At 42.4% G+C, this 24,244-nt stretch overlaps 1 protein-coding gene across 3 annotated transcripts in view; it reads left to right on the forward strand.

The window, feature by feature from the left end:
• Dock2 (dedicator of cytokinesis 2) overlaps positions 1-24,244 on the forward strand; it is a 418,217-nt gene that overhangs the window by 41,884 nt on the left and 352,089 nt on the right. For all 3 annotated transcript variants that reach the window (XM_010622200.2, XM_033761620.1, XM_033761619.1), the window contains exons 4-13: positions 698-753; positions 1,226-1,322; positions 4,882-5,030; positions 10,909-11,044; positions 11,608-11,762; positions 15,632-15,713; positions 19,421-19,556; positions 21,874-21,949; positions 22,943-23,019; positions 23,557-23,682. In XM_010622200.2, the coding sequence (XP_010620502.1) occupies positions 698-753; positions 1,226-1,322; positions 4,882-5,030; positions 10,909-11,044; positions 11,608-11,762; positions 15,632-15,713; positions 19,421-19,556; positions 21,874-21,949; positions 22,943-23,019; positions 23,557-23,682 (1,090 nt within the window). The remainder of the gene's footprint in view (positions 1-697; positions 754-1,225; positions 1,323-4,881; positions 5,031-10,908; positions 11,045-11,607; positions 11,763-15,631; positions 15,714-19,420; positions 19,557-21,873; positions 21,950-22,942; positions 23,020-23,556; positions 23,683-24,244) is intronic.

Genomic DNA, 24,244 nt, shown 5'->3' on the forward strand with positions numbered 1-24,244 from the left:
TCCTCCTCCCCTCTCCCCTATCCCCTAACCCCCCCCCACTGTTGACCGCAGTGACCGGGCCTCCCCTGGTTGAATGCTGGTTGAATTTATGAAGGAATTTCCAAGCAAATGATGAACTTTCCTTGTTATCTGAACCAAGCTTGTGGAGCAAGGAAATAATAGAAATCTCTTCCTTCTTTCCTGACCTGCTGTGTTGGGAGACACAATCCTTCTCTAGTCTCTCAAAGAAAAATGGGATAATCCCAGGGGAAGGAGGTCTCAGATGTAACTAGCCCAAGTGAAAATAAGGTCTGTCACTTCCCAGATTAGCTGCTCCCTTTGCCTCCACTTGTTCCTGACAACGAAGGGATGCAGCTTTTCCCAAAATGGACAGTGAGGGGAGAAGAAGCCCATCTTGTCTCATGTAGACCTGGTCGTTTAGCTTGTCTTTCAAACAGTGCTCCCACCCTGCCCCTCTGATAGATGGGGTTGGTGCATCTTTTGGGATCTAGGGCTACTTGTGGGATCCAGAACAACTAGACCTAAACAAATGGATCTAGAATTTATCTTTGCTTTGTCTGACTCAGTGATTGCTATTCCTTTAAAGCTTAATGGTTTTTAAAGCCAGTCAGTGGCTTCTGGAAAAAATCTTAAAGACCTAAGGTAACTCATTTTTATAGGGATGTGTCTTTTTATTTGATTTTATTGTTTCCAACAGGGCATTTTCCCCACGTCCTTTATCCACATCAAGGAAGTGACAGTGGAGAAAAGAAGGTATTTTCCATCCTTCACCACACTTGATTCTCTACTGGCTCGTGGATGTCTTTGTTTTGTTGATGTTGAAAATCTGACTTGGCAGAGGTGAAGAGTACTCACCTCTCCCGATGTCTGTGTGCCTGAGTTTATTTGTGTCTTCTTTCCCTCACTCAATGGGTGATCGAATCCAAATTGATTTTAGATGTGATTCTGAGGGGAATTAGCCAGTTTGGAGGATCCAGCTTTTCACTGGCAGCTGTTTGTAAACCTTATTAAAGTAGTTTAACCCTAAATAATGAGCATGAGAAGCCCACCCCTGCAGAGGACATGAGAAAGAAGTCCCTTGTATTTGTATGGTATAATTGGTGGCTTCTAGAGCCAGTTGAATCTAATGTCAACAAGCAGCTGAGGTTGATGCAAATTTGCTAGGGTTTTATTTTGTTAGCACCTGGGTCTCAATTTCATGCTTTTTCTTTCCCACTCTAAATAGAAATACTGAGAACATTATTCCAGCGGAAATTCCTCTGGCACAAGAAGTGACAACGACACTTTGGGAATGGGGGAACATCTGGAAACAGCTCTATGTGGTGAGACTCCAAACTGCTCTCTAGGATAGAAGCTCTCGCACCCTTCTGTTTGCTTTAAGTTTGGCATTTAGTCTTTAGCAAGGTGGACCAAGGTTGTCTTGTAACATTTCAGAGCATATGCTGTTATGCACAAGAACACTGAAGCCCAGAAAAGTTAACTGACTTTTTCAAAGCCACACAGCAAACTGGTGACGGAGCCGGTTAAACTTCTTCTGATGAGGCTTAGTAATCTGCATATTTAACAAACTCAGGGGATTTGATTGGGCGTCCATTGACAACATCTCAAGAAATACTGTTCTCATATATTAATTAACTGATGGCTATTGTCCTCAGGCCTGTGAAGAAGCTTTGACCCTGAAAAAAACAAAGAGCACACTTTGCATGTGTTTCTCTGTTTTGAGGCAAATCTAATTTAAAATCCTCCTTTGATGCTCCAAAGCTCCTAATGAGAGCAATTAGATAAGTAAACCATTAACGCAGAGTGAAAATGTCAACCAAGACTTACTGCATGTTTGTTACAGCACTGTACACCTCTGCAGGGTTGTGTGCATGATTTGTAGACTTGTCTGTTGTGGTCTTCCAGGATAACACCCATGAAGACATTCAAAATATACAGCAATTGGCATATGTGATTCTCATTCTGTGTTTCCCAAAATATGTCAAGAAAGTTTAAGGGGTATATTAGTCTGTTTTTCATTACTATAATAAAATACTTGAGACAGACTCCATTATAAAAATATGTTTATTTTGGCATATGGTTCTGGAGTACAAAGTAGAGAGGCTGCCTCTGATGACGTCCTTCTTGTGGGCAGGGTACCAAGATGGCACAGAGCATCACACAGCCAAAGACAGGAAGTACACACTGTGTGTGTCTGGTTTCTCTCCCTCTTGTAAAGCCACTGGGATTCAATCATGGAGGCTCCAACTTGATGGCTTTGTCTAATTTTAATCACTTCGCAAAGGGCCGACCTCTAAACACTAGAGTTGATGAAATTTTCTCTCTCCCAGTACCTCCCAAGTGACATTACATTTTAATCTATGAAACCTCAGAGGATGCTCAACCCCTAGCAAGTAGCAAACAGTATACTGTGGCTAAAGTGATTTCTTGTTCATCTCAACTACCCACTTTAAGACATCTGTACACAAACACCATGGGAACCTGACATTTTCCTCTAGGAAATATGTGAATATCTAGTCCACAGTGAATTTACTCTAGTAAAGAAATCCTGAAATATCTGTGTATTTCAGTATCATCTCCATGATTTTTACCAACTCTGAATACCACATGTGTAATATTTTACTTGATACCTAAACCAGCTCCCTTTTCACATACAATATCATGCTGTGTCCTTCTAATAACATTTCTCCGAGTCCCCAGCACTAACTAGATACCCTCTATTCAATTCAGACACTAACTAGAATTAGCCTCAGACTCTGTAAATTAAAAGGCTCAACCCCGCCACATTGCCTTCACTGTAGATGCCCTTGGCATTTCTTTTGGTCTTGACTACAAATTCAGGGTTTCTCATTACCTTTCCTCGTTCAGGTATCTCCCACCCACCTTAGGTTCCCTAACTCACAGAAAGAATGTTTCTTAGATTTAGGAAAGTGATATACTTATGGCAAAAGTTTCATTATGAAAGATATAACTTAGAAATGGAAAAATTGAAGAGATAGGGAAGTCCAGAAGGCCACAGAGCTTCCATGTCCTCTCTAGGTGGGCAACCTTCCCGGATACCAGTGTTCACTGTCTTCCAAGCTCCTAGAACCATATTGCTCAAGTTTTCATTGAAACTGCCTTATACGGGCCTGATTTTTTTGTGTGGTGTAATGGGCTGATTTAACTGCATAGCCATGCTTGATTAAATCATGGGCCATTGGTGATTGAACTCAAGGACCCCACATCCTCCCACCCCCAAGTTGAGAATGAGAGAGAGGAGGGGCAGTGGGAGTGAAAGTTGCAACCCTTTAATTAATTACTCAGTTGGTTCCTATGGCAACCATCTGCCATCCAGAAGCTATTTAGGGGGCTCGCCAAATGTTGCCTCATTAACATAAAATCAGGTATGGTTGAAAGGGGCACCTTAGAAATAACAGGACATTTTTATCACTTTACATATGTATTTCAAGGGTTTTAAGAGCACTGCTTCTGGAACCAGGAATAAAGTCTCTCTCTCTCTCTCTCTCCATACACACACACACACACACACACACATATCTCATATATCATATATATATATGGCCATATATGCTTTCCCTAAAGGAAAAGTAGCACAATTAGAAGGACATTATTCAAAGGTACATCAGTTCAGAAATGCTTTTATTTGTGGATAATTTGGTAAAATTTATGTTTGACACAATTTAATTTTTGTTTGCAAACTACATCAGGTGGCATGCACAACTGTGGCCATCTTTCCTGTCATATATCATATATATATATGGCCATATATGCTTTCCCTAAAGGAAAAGTAGCACAATTAGAAGGACATTATTCAAAGGTACATCAGTTCAGAAATGCTTTTATTTGTGGATAATTTGGTAAAATTTATGTTTGACACAATTTAATTTTTGTTTGCAAACTACATCAGGTGGCATGCACAACTGTGGCCATCTTTCCTGCAAAAACAAATGTGGCCATCTTTTCCACTTAATTGTAGAACAAATTAAGTTCGTGAACCGAGGCACCACTATACTTGCAATGGAAACAGGATATTATTAGATGCTTTCTATGGTATCCATCAAAACCGCTGAAGCCCAAATCAACTCTTTCTGTTAAAAAAGCAATTAACGAATATGTGAGAGGTGTTAAAGAGATATAACCATAAGACTAGGACTTTCTTTTTCCCTTAAATAGAAGGATGAAAGGAGAGTGGAGCTCACTAGATGAGTCAGCGTTGCTTGGCCTTGAAACTTTGGGTCCCTCAAAGCCATCTTGATCCTGAAGATCTGACACAGGCCATGCTTTGAGGAATGCTATTCTAGAAACAGTCTTTTGAAACTGGAGAAATGGCCCTGGATCCCAGGATTGAAGAGCCTGATCTCTCAGATTTCCATTAAAGCCAGTGTTCATGGTCTGCCCATTTCCTCCTTTCTGGATAAAAGTTACCAAGACCAAGAAGTGACTGAGGCCAGGAATGGTGTGCACACTTGTAATTCCAACTATTTGTGAGGTGAGGCAGGAAGATTGCAAGTGAGTCTAGCCTGGGAAACTTAAAAAAAACCCTATCTTGAAATTTTAAAAAATGTGGGTGGGGATTTAGCTCAGTGGTAGAGCACATGCTTAGCATGTACAAGGCCCTGGGTTCCATCACTAGCAATGAAAGAGTGAGAGAAATTATGATTATTATCATTGCTTTTTGAAAACCTCCATGACCCAAGGGGGAATAAATATATCAATAATTAGGACCACCTCTCTGTTCCTTTATAGCTGGATAGGGTTGGGAATGAAGTTTAAGCTTTGGGCCCTGAAAATGCTTTCCTGATTTTGGCACAGTTTGCCAAGTGATCCCAGGATCCAGGATCCCACATAGGTAATTGTGGACTGTTACCTGTCTCCTAGGCCAGCAAAAAGGAACGCTTTCTCCAGGTGCAATCCATGATGTATGATCTGATGGAGTGGAGGTCCCAGCTCCTCTCAGGAACTCTGCCCAAGGATGAACTCAAGGAATTGAAGCAGAAAGTCACATCCAAAATCGACTATGGCAACAGGTAAACTCTCTCGTGTCCAAAAAGCTGAATCGCTGCCACCCCGACCCTTTTCTTTTTTAACTTGAGAGGCTTGGTTTCATTTTTAGATGCAAGTTTGCCACTTTCTATTTGGGGGAGAGCTGTTTCCAGAACCGTACACGTTGTACCTTTGCTATCACCCCTCTGGGACTCTGGGCCATGTGAGCAGAGTCCAGTCTGGCCTATGGAGTGGTTATTATCGGGCTGAGAGATTTAGGACACTCATTTAACCTAGTTGCAAGGGATTGGGGAGCACAGTCATGCTGGCTCACTTTCAGCTTAGTTGTCACTTTATCCTTGTATTTATAAAACTCTGCTTTAAATGCCAGTGTGAAACTTAATGCCTCTTCTCCCATACTAAATTACCTAAGCCACACACCACCAGCTAACTCACACGCATCGTTACAAAAGGGTTTCTGAGAAGGAGAAGGGAAGCAGGAATTGATTGAAATTTGAATGCTCTGAAGTTTTACAGAAAATGAAATAATTTTGTGAGGCAGGGCAATCCACGGATAATAACAGCAGTGACAATAATACCATAACGAACACTCGATCAGATTTTATTATGCACCAAGCTTAGTGCTTGCTTTCTTTCACTTAATTCTTCTGACAACTCTATGTAATTTTATTTATCTCCATTTTTCCCAATGGGGGAGAAACCAAGGCTCCTGGAGAGGTTAAGCAGTTTGTCCAGAGTCCCACCCCGAGTAAATGGCAGACCCAGAATTTATACCTAGGCAGTGTGTTCAGCCACTCCGTGAGTTGGACGGTGTGGACAGTGTTTGAAACTGTAAGGGCCTCCTCTCTCTTTTGGTTTTATTAATATCTTCTAAATTTTTATCCATGTGTTTATTTATTCCAATAACAGATATGGATGTGACAATTATAGTTGGATAGATTTCCTGCTAGGTGTTGGGGCTACAGAGATAAAAGTTTTTATCCACCACGGGATAGCAGTCTTCTGAAGAGTAAGTCATATGGTTGACATGGTTGACGTGGTTGACGTGTACTGTACTGAGTTTCATGACTTAGGAAGCAAATGTGCTCTTAATTTGACTCGGAGATGGAAGTCAATGGAGATTTCCTGGAGGAGATGGTGTTAAATTGAGCTGTTAAACTAAAAAAAGGAGAGGGTACTGGATGCTAGGTTTTCTTGTACTTGGCATGTGTGTTAGGAGCAGGATCCAAAGAAGAAAGTCGACAAACCTTCATCCCGGAAGCACAGTCCCTTTGCTGGATCCATCTGGCAATCGTGTCCAAATCTGTTTAATAAAGCATGTCATCCCAAAGTGACTGGAATAGTTTGCCATGCTTCTGCCGGTGCCATGGGTATGGTGGCATCTTTGGCTGAGCACACATGCAGCTGGGAGAGTGGGAACTGAGGGTGTTTTGCTGCTTTACAATGATATCTGTGACATTCAGATGTTATTTCCTCACTGAAGCCTCCTGAGAATGACTGGGGCTGCAAGACATGGTCATGGCTCACAGGAAGCCTTCCCTGATTTTCCCTAACTACTTCAGCTGAGTTTGGTTCTCTGGCAGCCCCTTCACATCTGGTACAGCAATGGCCTCCTTCCTGGTCTCTCTCTCCGCTATCTTGGGAGCTCCTCTTCACCTTGAGTGTTTCGTTCATATCTGTCACCCTGGGCCTTGGAAGAGGATCTGCACTGCACACAGCAGGTTCTCATTGTGATAACTGAATGAGTATTTGGGATGATGATGAGAGAAAGAGAACAGGTCCCACCCTAAGCCAAACCTTCCTCCGCACCATCTGCCCAGCCCTGCCTTGTGCTTTCCTTTGCAGTCAGTTTCCTTGGGGGAGTGAGATGCATATCCACAGGGCCTAAGGCCCCAAGCTAAGGGGCTGCTCACCTCTTGCTTCCTCCCTTCAGTGTCTTTGTCAGCTGGAGCAATAGAGAATTGGGCACCTTACCATTGGCTTAATATCTTGGGGCTTATAGCTCTGATATAGGATGGAGCATTTTCCTGAAGGCCAGGAGGCCCAGAGTCTGGGCAGAGCTTCAGTGGTGTGAGGAGGAACGTGGAAGACGGTAGAGCTGAGCCTTGGAAGAGCGGTTAGAGCAACCTCTTTCTCCCCATGCCCCTTCCTTCCTTTCATTGGGATGTTAAAGTTTTGTTGCACACCTTGTAGGGCCCAAGGGTGTGGGCATACATAAAGCATAGCTTCAATTTTTAATGACAACAATAAGCAATAAGATCTAGGAATAACTTTCTGAGTTCTGTCTCTATGCTAGGTATTGTTTTAAGCACTTTCCACGTTATTGTATAAGTTTAGTATTATAACCACTTTATGAGGCAAGCACTATTAACATCCCTATTTTTCAGATAAGGAAACAGGCTCACAGAGTAATTAGGTGCTTTGGCTCAAGAGGCAGTGTGATCGGAACTGGGTGGCCTAGCTCCAGAGTTCAACTGTGTGGCCATTGCATTACTCTGCCTCTCAGGGACTAGGTTAGTAGGTAAGGTTGGTGGAGAAGTGAAGGGACACTTTGGGTAGCAGACAGACCCATCGAGAGAGATAGAAGCAAGGCCAAGGTCGGAAGTGGCAGAATGAGGGTGGCAACTGCCCCAATCTAATGAGGGGAACAGGAGTTACTAGGTGAAGTGGTGAAGAGAAACACAGAGAGAGAGAGAGGCTGAAAGTGAGGAGAGGCAAGATAAACATGAACTTGGAGAGGAAGGCAGAGAAGGCCCTGAGAGCCAGGTGAAGAAGCATGGATTAGTTCAGAGTGCAACAGGGAGCCATGGCAGGGGTTGGTTCAGTTTGCTTTACTCTTTCATCTTTTTAAAATGTTTACACTGGAGGCTTCTTCACCTTTCCATCCTGTTGGGTTCCTTAGTATCAGTTTCTTGGACAGGAAAATAGCAATGAGGCTCCCTCCTGAGGAGAGTGTGTCAAAATGCTCTGCTCCCCAGTAGGAATGGCTGCTGTGTAAAGGTTTTGTGGGGGTTTTGTTTTCCAGTTTCAGGCCAGCCTCTCTTGACCTCGCCCCAGGAATCCTCTCATGCCTGCTGTGGCTGTTAAAGCATCCAACATTCCAAGTGAGACCTGTAATGCGCAAGCTCTTTGGTATCCAAGCAGTGAGGGATCCTCAGATGACTTCCCCAAATCCCAAGATAGCTGGATCTGACATGATATTTTATTCATACATTTTAGAATGGAATCCACATTGATAAATTTTGAAGAGAAAGACCTAGAGAGATCTTGGCATTAAATTATGTATTGGCTCTGCTCCGTCTTTCCTGAGGTCACACAAGCCTCTGCTGAGCATTAGCTGAATAATGCATTTATTCCCCTTGGCATCACCCCTTATGCAGCATGACTGTGCAACAAGGTATCTAGTTGGGAGTTAATTTCCCAATGACTATGGACAAATACGTGATCCTTGGCTCCTTTCCATTGGGTAAGAAGAGAGATGTGCCTAGATGCTCAAGTAAGGTATGAAGACTTAGCCTCCTTCATCTGAACTTGCTCCCCTTCCAGAAGCTGTTACTCATGAGTGGAGCCCAAGCAAAACCACTGTTGGTCTTCTCGGAACCTTCCCCTCTGGTCTGGTACAACACAGGTTCTCTAGGCAAAACCAAATGCAAATGCAACTTCAAGTTAAGGTCTTTGCAAATCTGTGCTGCTGTTATGGAAGGAATTGGCAAGTGACAGTCCACAGAATGGAAGTAAAATAAAAAAGTTTACTCCATCAATGGAGGCCAATGACACTTAATGGAAGTGCCCTGATTGACTCCCCACTGGGTTACAACTCTTTCTTTTACAGGGTTTTACAGCCTTGATCTCATTCAGTTGGTTACATTGCATTTTCACAGTTCACATTGCTGATATTCAAAACATGGTGATGGGGCAGTTGAATTTCGACCCTGATGCAGTTCTTTGTTAGGGGAGGTTACCTTTAAGAGTTATCACAGTGATGTATGCACACCCATGTTTATAGCAGCACAGTTTGTAATAGCTAAAACTTGGAGACAGCCCATTTGCCTATCATTTGGAAACTGGATAAAGAAGATGTGGTTTTTCTATAAAATGGAATATTACTCAGCCATAAAGAATGAGAAATTAGATTCATTCATAGGAAAATGGATACATATTGAGGATATACTCCTAAGTGAAATAAATAAGTCACGTATATGTAAATACCGAATAGTTTCTCTGGTGTGAATAAACTGTAATAGTACATAAGATCCTAATGAGATAACTGGCATTGTGAAATGGGAAGAAAAGGGCTAAAGGTATAGGGAGGGTGGGATGGGTAGGGGAAGGGTAATAAGGGAAAAGAAGAAAATGTGAGAAAATGAAAAGATGGAAATAAAGTGTTTGTAAATGGAGAGGGGAGGAGGGGGTGAAGGGAGGGCAGGGACAAGGGGAAAAAATGAGAAGCAAGACCTATCATATAGAGGTACAAGATCCCAACAATAAATGTAACTGTACTGTATCCCTAAAATGTACCAATAAACTCAATTAAAAAAATAGAGTTATCTATTCTAGCCTAGGGGAAGGGAGCCGTTTGGTCAAAAAAGCTAACAATGGTTCTTTTCATTTACAAAACATTTAGGGAGACTAGATGCCTCACTAAACAGAGCAAAGGGCAGAAGTTATCTTACATTGTGATGTTTCCTAGGTTTTTTTGCTATTAAAGTTTTCCCTATCACTCACTGCCCCTTCCAGCCCAATCCCAAATGTCCCTTTAGCTATGTGGTCTTGAACAAGTTAATTAACCTCCCTGCTGGCCTCAGTCTTTTCTTTATCTGTGAAATGGGGATATTAATTAGTAGAGTGCCTCTCTTCTGGGGTTATTAGGATTAAATGAATCACCCCGTGTAAAGTGCTCCTGAGCATATTGTAGGTGTTGCGTGTTGGCTGTTGGTGTCCCTGCTGCCAGGCTGAATGACAGAGTGCAGCTGGAACAAATCAATACCAAACTGGAAGAAGCTTGGGACAGCTGAAGAGCAAGCTGTGGGTGACAATCGATGTATCTGTGATCGTTTCCCCCAACAATTATCATCAAATTTTTATTGAGTAACGTATGAATAGCTGAGTGTGTGTATGTGTAGCAAAACATTAAACACACTGAGACAAAGCAAGTGCCTCCTTGGACCCCTCCGTCTCTCTGAGCCCCAAGTTCCCTACCTCTCCTTACATGTAACTCCTCTTGGTTTTCAATCTGGATTTTTCTGTTTGTTGATATTTTTATACAGTATATGCATCCGTTATCCTATCTGGCTTATTTTTTTGTTTGCTTGCTGTTTGATTTTTTTTCACCTAAAACACTCACTTGATTTTCTATGGGTGTATATCATTAAATATATCAAGAGCACATAGTATTTTTACACCTTGTAACATGATTTTCCATTATGGATCTCAGTTTATTTTGCCATTTCTCTTTTGATGAACCTTTGGGTTTTATTCAACACTTTGATGGTACAAACAATGCTGCAACACATGTCCTCATTCAAGTGTGGGGTGTATCTTTTGGTTTAGTATCACAGGAAATACATGTTTTTGAAAAAATTCAATTCAATGTTACTTTCACTGTACCTTCCCAGGATGTTGTCTTACATCAATTTGTACCCTCCTGTGGTGTCTGAGGCCTACTGTGTAGACTCTTTTATTTATTTATTTATTTATTTATTTATTTATTTATTTATTTATTTAGGTACCAGGGATTGAACTCTGAAAATGCTGGAACCACTGAGCTAAATCCCTGGCCCCATGTGTAGACTCTTTTATGTGACTCTATGATCCTCAGAGATCAGTTGAACTTGGAAAAACTTCTCACCAGCAGCCTAACGTCCTTCCGATTTATCTTCACCTCCAGTGTTTGCTTTGCAGAATCCTTGAGCTTGATCTGATTGTCAGAGATGAAGATGGAAACATCTTGGACCCTGATAATACCAGCGTCATCAGCTTGTTCCATGCACACGAGGAGGCCACAGAGAAAATCACAGAGCGTATCAAGGAAGAAATGGTGAGCTTTGTAACATAGGTTTTGGACAAGTCAGGCAGGCATGTGGCACATCATAAACATAAAATAATAGGCTAATTAACCAGACTGTGTATTATTCAAGAGACCATCTATCCTATGATCTGAGATGATTAATAACCACGTGTACTTTATTTTGTTGTTGTACTCAGATGTATAATTCATTCAGCATCTATCTCATAAATGCCAGGCAAGTTTTCTTGTCTCTTGGAGCTTTCTGGATTCCAGAGAAGAGAAGAGAATGAAGGTGGTAAAAAGTAAATAAATAAATAAAAACACTAATTACAGATGGTAATTAATTTCTAAAAGGTTATACGAATCAATGAGTCAGGAGCAGTGCATCCCAAAATAGGAAGATCAAGACCAATGGAGTCAGAGTAACTTTGTTAAGATTGCAGTAACTTCTGTTAGCGGAGCTTAATGAAATGCTGAAGTCTTTGGGCTTAAACCTGAGTGGCTCCTAAAATCCTTGACTGTGCTTCTGTCATTTCAAGTGGTGCTGGACTAATTGTGCTCCGCCTTCCTCCTTTCTCCCTTCTACCTTTCAGTCAAAGGACCAACCAGACTATGGAATGTATTCCCGAATATCCTCATCCCCCACTCACAGCCTCTATGTCTTTGTGAGAAATTTTGTGTGCAGAATTGGGGAAGATGCCGAGCTCTTCATGTCTCTCTATGATCCCAACAAGCAAATGGTCATAAGGTAGGTACCTAATGTTCAGGATGCCTGACTTATCTGAATGTGAGGGGTTGGAGTTGGCAGTACACAGAATATCTCTTCTTTCTACCATCACTTGGGGAATAATTCTTACCTGGAAGAGAAATTAAAACTAAGAATGTGGACGTAATTCCTTGAGAGAGTGTGGGAGTCAGGTGGAAGTATTATTTACTGTCAGATTTATCTCACGGTAGGGTTATGGTTATGGGGGGGTTGTCAGTAGGTTTTGATAATCAGAAAACAAGAGGAAGTTATTAGATTCATATATGTAGTGCTAGATAGAATAAAAATACCTAGTTTTAAAATGGGAGTTGAGAAATGAATGTGTAAATTCCACTTCCTCCATAAAATCTGTCCAAGTTCACATCTTTGCCTCATTATTTTCTCTTTCTTATCTTATGCTGGTCATTAGTCATCTTAAACCTGAGTTTCCCATGAGTAAAATATGAGTGCTGACCTCTCAGGATCATTTCCTTTGAGTTTTAATGAGCGAAAGCACATGAAGGACAGACTTGGCACACGTGCTCCAAGAGGCGATGGTTATTATTATAGCTCCTTTGTTAATTGTTCTTGAGAATGGAGGAAGTGAGGAGCTTCTAGGTGCCTCAACTGAAAGAAGGGAAAAAATCTTTGAAACCCTCTGAGATAGACTTTGGTGTATGATTGGCCCACACTGCCAGCCTGTTGGCCTCTTCCTGGCTCAAATAATCCTTCCTCCCAGGTAACCACCTCTTGTCGCCTTCAGTGGGGTTTTGGGACAACAGTCACTGGTTGATACATTGAAGTGGAGCTAGACTGTGCTCTCTCTGCCTTTATGAAACAAATGAAGAGCTTGATTGTTGTGATGATAAGAGGAAATAACATGGCTCCTGGAGAATGGTGGCCCTTTAGTTGATATGTTTGACCTGTAGACATTTATAAAACATGGAGAGGTTGTCGATGTAAGAAGACTGTGCTGAGATTTGCTTATCATCTCTTTGGAACTTCATTACTCCATGCCATTTGGGTGAGAAAAATGAGGCTCAGGGAGGACAAGCGACTTGTCCAAAGTCATACATATTTATAAACGACAGAACTGAGATTGATACTCAGGTCCATCTGACTTCAAAGACAAGTGATTTCCCATTTTGGTCTGTTACCAAAGAATGAGTTGTATCAAATATCTCCAAGGATTCTTATGGGAGTTTCAGCACTATTACGGTAGAAAGCTACACTTTATAGCTCACCTAAGTCTTTAACATTTAAGGGCCATTCCAGTGCTCCTGGCTCTGCCACAGGGCATGTGACACAGGCAATGAGTGTTTCTGCTCCTTTGGAGCCCACCTTGAAATGGCCCGTGAGTTATAGGCCTCTTGCTTTTCCCTGACAGTTGCAACCACCACACTGTGGTAAAGATTCTGAAGGCGCAGCTAGGACCCTTGTTCGCTCTCAGAAAGAATGAGAACTTCTCTTGACTGCATCAACAAGGGGGCCGGGTCCATCTCTGTGATAGATGACTTGAGCCACCTTTATCAAGGGAAGTGATAGAGATGCAAGATGTGCTGTGTCTGGATGAGGGCATGTCTAAGTGATGCCTGCCTGAGACAGTGGGCAGCCCTGGAGTAGTGGGGAAGAAGAAGGAAAGGGCAAAAATGGCAAAGACCAATAAGAGCAAGAAGGAGGAGAAACAGCGGAAGAAGAGAGCTGACTTAGACAAGGGGCAGGGGCTCTGGAAACACCTCCCAAGTCAGTCAACTCTGAATAATTGCTCTTTGTCTAAGGAAGAAATTTCCTTCTCTCTTGTCTACTCTAGCCAGGCTTTATCCACCTTGAGCAACAAGCAAGTTAGGCATCCTCAGTATTGGCTCAGATGTAGACTGGACAGAACTTGACTCAGACTGATCTTTTCCTATCAGGCTGAATCATGGTTATTCCCCAGAGGATCTTGGAGGAGATCTGGTGTGGGAAATTTAAATTTTTATAGGGCAACCCCCTCCCCAGTAACCCAGGCATCAGGTCAATGGTAAGCTTATGTCCAATAAAAGTACAAGGAGGAATTATAATAGCCTCCTTTTCCTATGGGGCAATGTCATTGAGAGGCAGTACCACTTGCCTCAGTGGCTTGAGCCTTCAGATTCTATCATCCAGGTCTTTCTGGGCAAGGATGGATGAGCCCAGCTTAGTCTTCTAAATTGCTTTCCTTATTTATGATTTTATTTCTCCAGGAAGGGAATTGCTGATTTCTGCTGTTTAGATGTAGCAGCCTGGGTCACTAAGGGGCTTGATACATGTGATAAAAGGTGCTGGAAAAATACCCATGCATTCCAATAAGAATAGTCCATAAATAATTCATATGAATTATTTAAAAATTTTAGGGGGAGTGGAGCTGTGCTGGTTAGTTTCCTGTTAGGTCCACTTCAATTTTCAAGTTATTGAAAAAAATAAGATGAGAAGGTACATTTAGCTTGATTGTTTTATCAATTGGTTAATCGAGGACTATGTTCAGTTTTGCTATCAGTTCCATTTCCTTCTTGAATTTTGCTCAAACTGCTCTCATTAATCTTCTAAGGGTGAGTGGAAAGAGAAGACATCAGAGGGAACAAAGTTCTCTAAGGAAAGAAACTCCCCTTAATTTTTCTGGTTCTCTTACTTTGCCTTCTAGAGCTAAGTTGGGTTTGGAGTGTTATTTTTTTTTCTAACTCAAAATAATGGACATTTATCTGGCAACAACTGTATGCTCCTAAATGGCATAGAAAATCTATTGACTGGACTCAACAAAATGCTATGCTTCTTCTAAGTTGCATAAGTACTCAGCTTTTATGAAGCTGAGTTCTTATGCTCAGTTCCTGGCATGACTGGACTGATGAGTATTAGCCATATGGGGGAGTATAGTTGCTGGAAGTAGTGGCATGATAAATGATCATACATCTGTCTTAGTGGATCGTAGAGTAATGGGACTTGCACAGTGACTACTCCCTCATAAAATGCTCCAGTGAGTTTCCATTGTTCTTACCATCAGGACAAAATCCTTGCATGTGGCTTGCCAGGCCTACATAGTCTCGCCTCTTGCTTAACTTTTCTCTTATTGCTTCACCCTTGAATCTGTCTTACAGATGTATCAAGCTCCTGCCTGCCCCATGGTCTTTATACACACATTTAATCTTGACTGAGACATTTCTCTTTTTTTCCTTTCTTGTTTATCAACTTTACTTTCCATTCTTCAGCAAATACTTGGCCTCCCTGGCTACCCTGACCAGCTCAAGCCCTTCTGAAATACATTGTCAAACTATCCTGAATTTTTCCTTTATAGTACAATCTGGTATAAATAGTCATTACAACAGCATTTAAATAGTTAAGTATATCTCAGGTAACGGTTAGCATGTTATGATATATGTTCCATTATCATACGACCCTCCATTCCAGGAAAGATCTTACATTCAAAGGGCAATTTAAAATAAGTCTTATCTTCACTCATTTGTGAAAGAAGAGTAGGCTGGAGAGGGTGAATGTCTTCTTGCTGTCCAGCAAAGTGTACTGAAATCCTTTCCTTCTCATCTCTGACTTTTCAACACCCTCTACAAAGGCTGAAGTTACTCTTCAAAAATATTGGGCAGCTGTGCCTGAATTTACTTAGCAGATGGGGGAGGGAAGAGGGTGTGGATCTACATATGTTCATAATTTTTTCCTCTGCTCATCTAATGTCTGTCTCCCAATACAGCTGTGATCTCTGAGGACTAAGACCCATGTCTGTAGCAAACACCAATGTGTCCCCAGCAGCCAGCATGGTGATAGCACAGAACTGATGCTCAGTGAGTGTTTTGACTGAATTAATGTGGAGCACTTTGCACTAAAGTTTGCCACTCCTCTTCCCACAGTGAGAACTACCTGGTACGATGGGGGAGTAGGGGCTTCCCAAAGGAGATTGAGATGCTCAACAATCTGAAGGTGGTCTTCACGGTGAGTGTGCATTGTCTTCTGGTTGCTGTGCTCCACACTCATAGCGATCCGATCCTGGAAGTGTGGAGAGTGCACTGGTCAGTATGGACTGTGGTCTTCACGTGGAGCTGGACTTTGGGCTTTATGTGGAGATACAAAACTGGCAGAGGCACTCTGTGCCCTGAGGAATCTTTTAGGAAGACAGATTTCTCCTTTCTTTTTCCTCCCTCTCTCTTTCTTTCTCACTTCTGTACACACAGAGAACACATGCAAAACATTACATAAACAGGTACACACCCAATAATGCCCAGATGAACCAGGCACAGCAGCCACTATTTGACTGTTCATTTAATTCACAATTAAACTGAGCTCTTTTCTTAGGTTTATGTCTTTCTGATAAACTTGCTGAAAAAATACCAGGGGAAAAACAAAGGGGTCCTTCCTAAAACGTTGACTGCCTTGTTCAATTGAATATTGTGAGCAGAAGTAAGTCATAGATGACTAAAGGTCTGGTGGGGTTCTTGGGATCATTTTCTTAAACACTAGTACTTACCAGGCAAGATTTACACAGAAATGTTGGAATCAACTGTTACTTGAATGATTTATTTCTGAGAGTAAACTTGGCCTTTTAGCTCTGAGTAAGGGAGACAGTGGAAACAAGATAAAATAAAGGTTATCATTACTCCTGGAGCCCCTTCTCTTGTCCTTTTCTTACAAGGGTGTGTTAAGACACAAGGATGTTGTCTCCAAGCTCTTTGGAGAGAATATAATTTATGAGCTTTGGGTTTCTTCCCCCAAATGCATTGCCTGTGTAAGCAGAGGAAATTACAGAAGAGGAGCCATGGATGTATTTGAGCATTGACCAGACTGATGTGTTGGATCCAGGAGTGACCAACATGCTAGATTAGCCTACCTTGCTCTACAATAATTTCCTAGTTACAGTCCATTAAGTGCAATGTCTTATGTTGCCATTAGGTCGAGATAGAGCTGATTTATTTTGTTTGTTATTTCCTGAAAAATAGGCTGGAGGCATGGAATAAAGACCATGGGTCTTAATTGCTTAGACAAAGCTTTCTTGGCATATAAAAATGGGTGTTTATTTATTATTAGTTAAAGGAGGAGCCTATTTATTTTCTTGATAAATAGGAGATTCCCATGGGGCTTCCTGATTACACCACAATACAGATGTTTCACAAGAAGGAGAAATACAGGGAATAAGTCAGTGCTTCATTTTGCAGAGAACAAACCCACGATACAAACATGGAGGAAAGGGCATCCGTTAATTTGTGTCACACAGTATTAATGAAACTGTGATCTTGGCTTCATAGAATTCTGTCCATGGGATGCCTCTGCAACCCACAAATGAGCTTGAGAACTTCGGGTGGTTGGTTCAAGAAGCTGTTGCTTCCCTCCATTGAGATGTTCAGAGTCTTTGTTTTTCAATGAGAGGTTATGGTGCTCTCTCTTTTTGCATTAGTTGAAGAGCTATACAACAAGAACCTAATATGTGTAAGATCTCTGTGAGGTAATGGGATACAGCAGCCAATAAGCTGAGGAGACCTCTGCTTTCATGGTGTGATGTGGGGGGCTGGGAGGCAGTAACTAGATAAAAAATAAATCAATAAATAAGCAAGACTGATGACAAAAAGCAATGTAAGCAACACAGATGATTAAAACAGCGTGATGTGATGGTGTTTGACTGGAAGTTACTTTCAATTGGGTGCCTTAGTGACACTTAAGTTAGACTTGAGATGAGTCTTGGCAGCCATGTGCCTTGCTGGACTGTTTCTCTCCTCTTTGGATGTCATTTCTAGTTAGTCCCTTCCCAGGGGTAGGCTCCCAGCTGAGGAGCTGGCACTGAGGTGAAAGTGATTTCTGACACCCCCAACCCTTGTCTGCTTTGTAAATGTCTTCCTCCTTGGTCCTGCAATAAGAAAGCAGCATGTGCCATGATTCAGCCCAGGGTGGGGTTGCTGCTGACATACAGGAAGTGTGAGTGAACGATAACAGGAGTACTGGTGAGTTGTTACATTAGGCGACACTTATTTTAAGTCTCATTGTCATGCTTCCCTAAAATGTTGGGGTTTTGTAAAGCTGAAGTAGAAATGGTTGGGCGACATTGTAGATGGGAGCACCATTCTCAATAAGGATTGCTCATCCAAACATCTTTCAGAGATTGCATTTGAATTCTTACAGCAGCCTGGAAGCTGAGGCAGGATTTCTAGACCATAGTCTTGAGGCAAAATTCTTCTTCCTCAGGGAAACCTCAGTTTTTGCTCTTAAGGTCTTCAATTGATTGGATGAAGCCCACAGATATGATGGAAAAGAATTACCTTTACTTACAATCAACTGATGGTGGATGTTAATCAGGCCTGCAAAGCACCTTCACCACCAACATCTACAGGAGTGACCAATCAGCTGTACACCATAACAGAGCCATGTTGACATGCGATATTTAACCATCACAGGCCCAGGAAGGCAGTTGTGGGCCACATCAAGGCCTTGACTGGTTGCAGACTCTGCTTACCCTGCTCCCTGACTCCCGTATCGGTCACAGTGAAGGGCTGCAGCTGGCTGCTCTACCTGGGCCCTGGCTCAGCTTGAGCCATTTGCTTGTCTTCAGTGAATATTCCCATATGAAAGTTATCCCAGAGGGGAGGAAACTGCTCCCTGACAGTGCCAACAGCCTGCCTCATAGTTTCTTTCCTACCTGATCTGAGCTGACAGGCAACCCAAAGAACAATGGAGAATTGAGCAAGGAGGTTACATGCTGAGATGCTTAGAGTGGTGTTCCTTCCTGCAGACCCCTGTGATGTTGGCTGGGTGAGTGAGCTCAAAGCTGGGTGTCTCCAAGGTCAAAGGCTAAATAGACTTTACCAAGCCCCTTATCCTTTTTCTGTCTCAGTTTCCTCATCTGTGAAATGGAGATGCAAATATGGTATATACTTCAGAGAGCCTCTAGGGTTCAGAAAAGCTGAACACATATGGGACACAACACATTAGTGCATTTCAGTTTCAGCTTTTATCTTTCTAAATGTACAGCTGAGTGCAATTCCCTGCCCTCTTGAAGTTAAGTGAGGCTACATACCATGCTTTGGCCAGTGAAAGGTGAGCAGAAGTAATGTGCATATAGGGACAGTGGGAGCACCTGCGTCCACAAAGATTTATTAGGGGCCCACGAGAGTGAGGGGAGCACTATCCATTGGCACTGGATCTGTGACTGCATCTGAAGTAAGCTTCTGCCGTGTTGCAGGCTTGAGACATTAGGGCTGTTTGGTACCAACACAAGCCAGCCAGCACGCACACTTGAAGAGAGTGGCTGCTCTTATTATTTCCCCAGCTTCCTTTGCCTTCTCTCTCAGAGGTGCACAGCAATGGTGAGACTGAAGGGGTCACTTGCAGGAAATGCTACTTCTGCATCCGTTACCATGCTTATGGGAAATTCACACAACCACCTCCACGCTGCAGCCTTCTCTCCCTCTATCAGTTCGAGGTGGAAGACTTGGGATTGAGCACTAGAGTCTGGTCACTCGGTGTCATTTCCATATGTGTAGTGGGTGTGACAGCCTTGTTTTCTACATTTTACAGGGCAGATTGTGTGATTTGGTCATGAGTACCAAGTGTTAAGCACATCCTCCAGAAATGACCAATTCTAGGTTTTCCTTTTCTACTTTTTGTTATTCAGCACACGATGTGTATAAACATATATATTTTTTCTTGCCCTGCAGGACCTTGGAAACAAAGATCTCAACAGGGATAAGATTTACTTGATTTGCCAAATAGTCCGAGTTGGGAAGATGGATCTGAAAGATACTAACACAAAGAAATGCACACAGGGACTGAGGAGGCCCTTTGGGGTGGCAGGTATGATATACTACAAGATTAACTTTTATTAGAGTGGACATTTCATATCAGTGAATTTCAAAGATTATTTCTTTGCCCCCTCCCTGTGTTATGCTCCACTCTTCGGACAATTTATGCCAGACAGCCCTTTAATAACTACATTTCTGGTGACTAAACTGAAATAATGGGTGAGTAAGTCCAGATTTATGATGAGGACAGTGAATAATGCAACCCTCAGGTCGGGAGCAGAGCTCTGAGAGCCCTGTGCAGTCTGAGCACTTGGTGCCTTTGCTCCCCAGCACTGTGAAAAAGGGAGAGCAATACAGGCTGGATCTAATTACCAGGACCAAATCATCTTTTTAAAAAAATATCCGGGACAGCAAATGCAGTTACACAGAATGAGTCACCCACTGTACTTCTGAGTTCCGGAAGGAAATAGACCTTAGGAGAGTGGGGGTGAACCCAGGAAGAACCCCTTGTGAGGCTGCAGAGTGCGACACCAGCTCTGCATTTTTCTCCAAGCTTTAGCTCTCTTGGGGTTTCCGGGACTTCATCATTCTTGTCCTACTTTCATGGCTTTTGCTCTATTTGCCTCTTGCTTGCACTGTCATTTACCTAATGTATTTTCTTTTGATTGACCCATTTTATTTAAACTAAAGCACAGTTTTAAAAAAGACAGTTTAAGCACCTGTAACATGGCAATTTGATATGCCAGTTTTATTCTTTTTATTTAAATGTAAATTTTTAATCATGTACCATTTCTAATTCCTGTGTACCACATCTAGACCATTTCTCACTTTGGGATGCTCTAGTCTTCTGCAACCACAAATCCATTGGCTCTCCAGCTACTCCCTGGACCCTGCTCACATAATGGAGAAGTAGAAGGCGCTGCGTTGAGTTAGCTGACTTTCAGCACTGGCAGGCACTGTCACTCACTAGCCAGCCGGTGATCGTGGGCAAGCATTTTCTTTATGACCTTAGTTTCATTACATGCAATATAAGGAATTTGGACATAGAGGACCCATGAAATTGCCTCCTGATCCTCTGTGCGGGACACTTCTGTCGTCGCTGTATTCCCTTTAAGACAGGGAGAGTCCTCCGACCTTACTTCAAAGTGTGCCTTTGTCTTCAGCTTTGTCCTTAGGCCACTCTTTTGGTGCCAGGTGACAAAAACCTGATCTAAACTGGTAGTGATGGGGGTAGTGGGCACGTGGAACAGTACTTTATTTACTAGTGTAACTGAAATATTTGGGGAAAGATTGCTTCAGGTATAGCTGGGCCAGGAACGCGAATGAAATGATAGCTCTTTGTGTCTTAGTTTCTATGTCCTCGCGCTCATTTATTATGAAGCTGGCTCTCCAGTTAGTTCGCCGAATATCAGCCAGCTATTTCAAATTTGCATCCTGTCAGCTAAAAAACCAGTAGACAGAACAATGTCTTTTTCCCCTCATTTTTTATAGAAGTCTCAGTAGCTTACATATTTGTAGGAAATGCTTGATCCTCAAATCATTTACTCAGGGCGGGGAGATGCTCTCTGATTGGCTAGATCAGGTCATATGCCCTGCTGAGAGCCTTAGGGAGCTTGCTTCAACCAAACCCAGGCCACACCAGGGGCAGTGAGATGAGCTAATGGATGAGAAGAATTCGCCATCAGAGAGAATGGATGCTAGTCAGGATCAGATACTAATTCCTCTTTCTCACTGTTGCCTGATGGGAGTCAGTGGCTGTTACCCAAGCAATTTTGATAGCTCCCTGACCAGTACCCAGGATGTTTGAAATGTTTCTATTAGCAGGGTTTTGGTTCTATTGAACTAGTTTCCCTCAACAGTGTCCCCCATTCCTGTAACCCTCCCCCCCCTTAGTGCTAGAGGCTTTTACCTTGTATTATGGATCTTATTGCCGATTTGAAGGGAAGTTACAGAGGTCTAGTGTCCCTCTAGAATTGTAGGGTTCACTGGTTCTACATGTCTGCATATCAACATGTTTATGAAAAGACAGTGACCATTTCACCAAATTCTCAAATCCTACAGGGAGTTTTGTAGGCACGGTAGATAATTTAGTGTATGTGTTAGATCTGAGCCTAATTGCTTCACTCTAGCTACTGCTCTGGCTCTTTCATTTTGCCCTCTGATAAGACTCTCAGATGCTTTTCCAGCCTGCATATCAGGAGCCTCACTGTCTGTGTGGTCTCTTGATGGCTTGCTTGTATTTTTGGCTTTTCTGACCCACAGGGATCTCATACCCTGCTTCTTATCTTAAAATCTCATCCCATGTTGTTCCTTTTTGGGAGCAATGGGGGAGTTAAAGTGTCAATTCATTTTCTTTTTTCTTTTTCTAGTTATGGACATAACAGACATCATCAAGGGGAAAGCAGAAAGTGATGAAGAAAAGCAGCACTTTATTCCTTTTCACCCGTAAGCGATCTCCTGCTTTGCTCTGTCCTCTTCCACCCATCCTTTCCCATGAAGGGCTGCTTGAGCACAGGTGAACCTTTTAGTGAGAGGGTGGACAGGTAGGGCTTTCTGAGAAGGGCAGACTGAGAATGGTGGGCTCAGTGCCAAGACACTCAGGCACACCCACCTTTTCACCTGCTGACTTGTCCGGTGCTACTCAACAAATTCTTACTGCAGCCCTAGCAGAGGATGATGCTGTACCAGGCGTAGGAAGGAAGGGTGGACAAGTCCATCATGCAGCTTATTCTTTAGATGGGCAGATGATCAACAAAGGATTAATGCATTAATTACAAGTGTACCAGGGACAGGGGGTTAATAATGGAGTGTCTCAGGAGCCTCCCATGGAGTCCTAGCCTGGTCCTCATGGGAAGACACATCCATGATTTTGAAGGGAGGGCAGTGCAGGAGGTAAACTTCCTTGCCTTGCTTGAAAATGAGTCTTCAAGAAAGTGGAACCCTGGTTTAAGAACATTGTCCATACTTAATTACCGTAGGGGTATCCAGGTTATGAGGCTTCATGTCACTGGATTAAGGAATGTTGTTTAGGTTTTAGCAGAAGCAGCTGAAATCTTGGAGACTTTGTGGGTTTCCTTCCTTTTTATGAGGGTTTCTAGGAATGACAAATGACATTTGCTTGCAAGATTGGTGTTCTCAAATTTATATATATTTATATATATATATAAATTCAACAATGTATATGTGTATACACATATACACTTATTTATATATATATAGTGTGTGATATAGTGTGTGTGTGTGTGTGTGTGTGTGTGTGTGTGTGAGTAAAAACAGCACTGTGCTTCTTGATGGCCTGTATATTCTCAGCTGACACAGCAGGTTTACTTTTCATCTAAAGCATATGGAGGGGCTGAGGAACTCCCTGGGGTGCCTTGGACCATAATTTGGGGACCTCATGGGGCAGCACATGTGTATTTGCCCTCTTTTCCTTTGCAGGGTCACAGCTGAGAATGACTTTCTACACACCTTGCTGGGCAAAGTGATAGCTTCCAAGGGAGACAGTGGAGGGCAAGGTAAGTTGCCAACAGGCAGAGTCAGCTGAGCCTGCTTCAGCCCAGGAACTTCCGATTCTTCAGCAGACACGTGAAGGTCATCTTTAACCCTGGAAAACTTGGCCTTCCTTCCAGACAGACCATTGGGCAAGACTGGTCGTATAGGATATGTATCTCCTGAAGCAAACAAGAGATGGGTCCTAGTGCCCAAAAGAAGAAAGGAACTGGAGTATTCTGAAAATCTGTGTGTCAGGCACTTTAATGTTTCCTTGCTGGATTCCGTCCTTACCTCCATCCTGTGAGATAGGTGGATATTGCCATCCTCACTTCACAAAGCTGGGCTTAGAGTGGTGCAGTAATTGTTAGAGGCTTCCTCTGCTCTACAAAACCGGTAGCACTTAAACCCAGAGGTGTCTGGCCCCAGAGGCCCTGGGCTGGGTCACTGTATCCATGGCTGTATGTCTCTGCTTCAGTGGTCTCCTCCAGAAAGGGTGGAGCAAGCAAACTGAGAGAATTACTTGAAGAAGTTGACTCTTCATGATGAGCATTCCCTTCTAGGTCTGTGGGTGACCATGAAGATGCTGGTGGGTGACACCATTCAGATCCGCAAGGATTACCCACACCTGGTGGACAGGACCACTGTGGTAGCCAGGAAACTGGGCTTCCCTGAGATCATCATGCCAGGTGCGATGCTGCTAGTGTGCCTTGCTCCTGGGCTGTGTGTGGTAGGGAGAGGGACTCAGATTTTCCAATCTGTTTTCTTTTGGAAGAGTCTAGTCTTTTCCACTGCCTTTCTCTGCTTCTCTCCCTGAAGATAACATGTGAATATGCACACATGTACCCCCCCGACAAATGGGAATCACACTTTATATAAATGATATACCCTTATTTAACATGTTTTTTATGGTGTTCTGAAACTGCTTTACCACTCAGTGGTTTTTCATGGGCATCAGTTCTATTTTACTACATGTATAACAATTCTATTCTCTGTGGGGAATACTGTCTTGAATTTTTAAACTATTTTTTATTACCAAAGGAATCCATGCTTATCATAAAATATTCAGATGGCATGAAAAGGTATAAAATGAAATGTTAAAAGCTCCCTCAAATCTTTGTTTCCAGGAGTAACCATTACTATTAACATTTTCCAAATGTTCATGCAATTTTAAAAAGTGAGATTATGCAGAAACTCTCTTGAAATGTCTTCTTTTTTTTTTTTTTTTTTTTTTTTTTTTTTTTTTTTTTT

The sequence above is a fragment of the Fukomys damarensis genome, unplaced genomic scaffold (genome assembly GCF_012274545.1).
Source record: "Fukomys damarensis isolate Sample0158 unplaced genomic scaffold, DMR_v1.0_HiC HiC_scaffold_9, whole genome shotgun sequence".
NCBI lineage: Eukaryota > Metazoa > Chordata > Mammalia > Rodentia > Bathyergidae > Fukomys > Fukomys damarensis.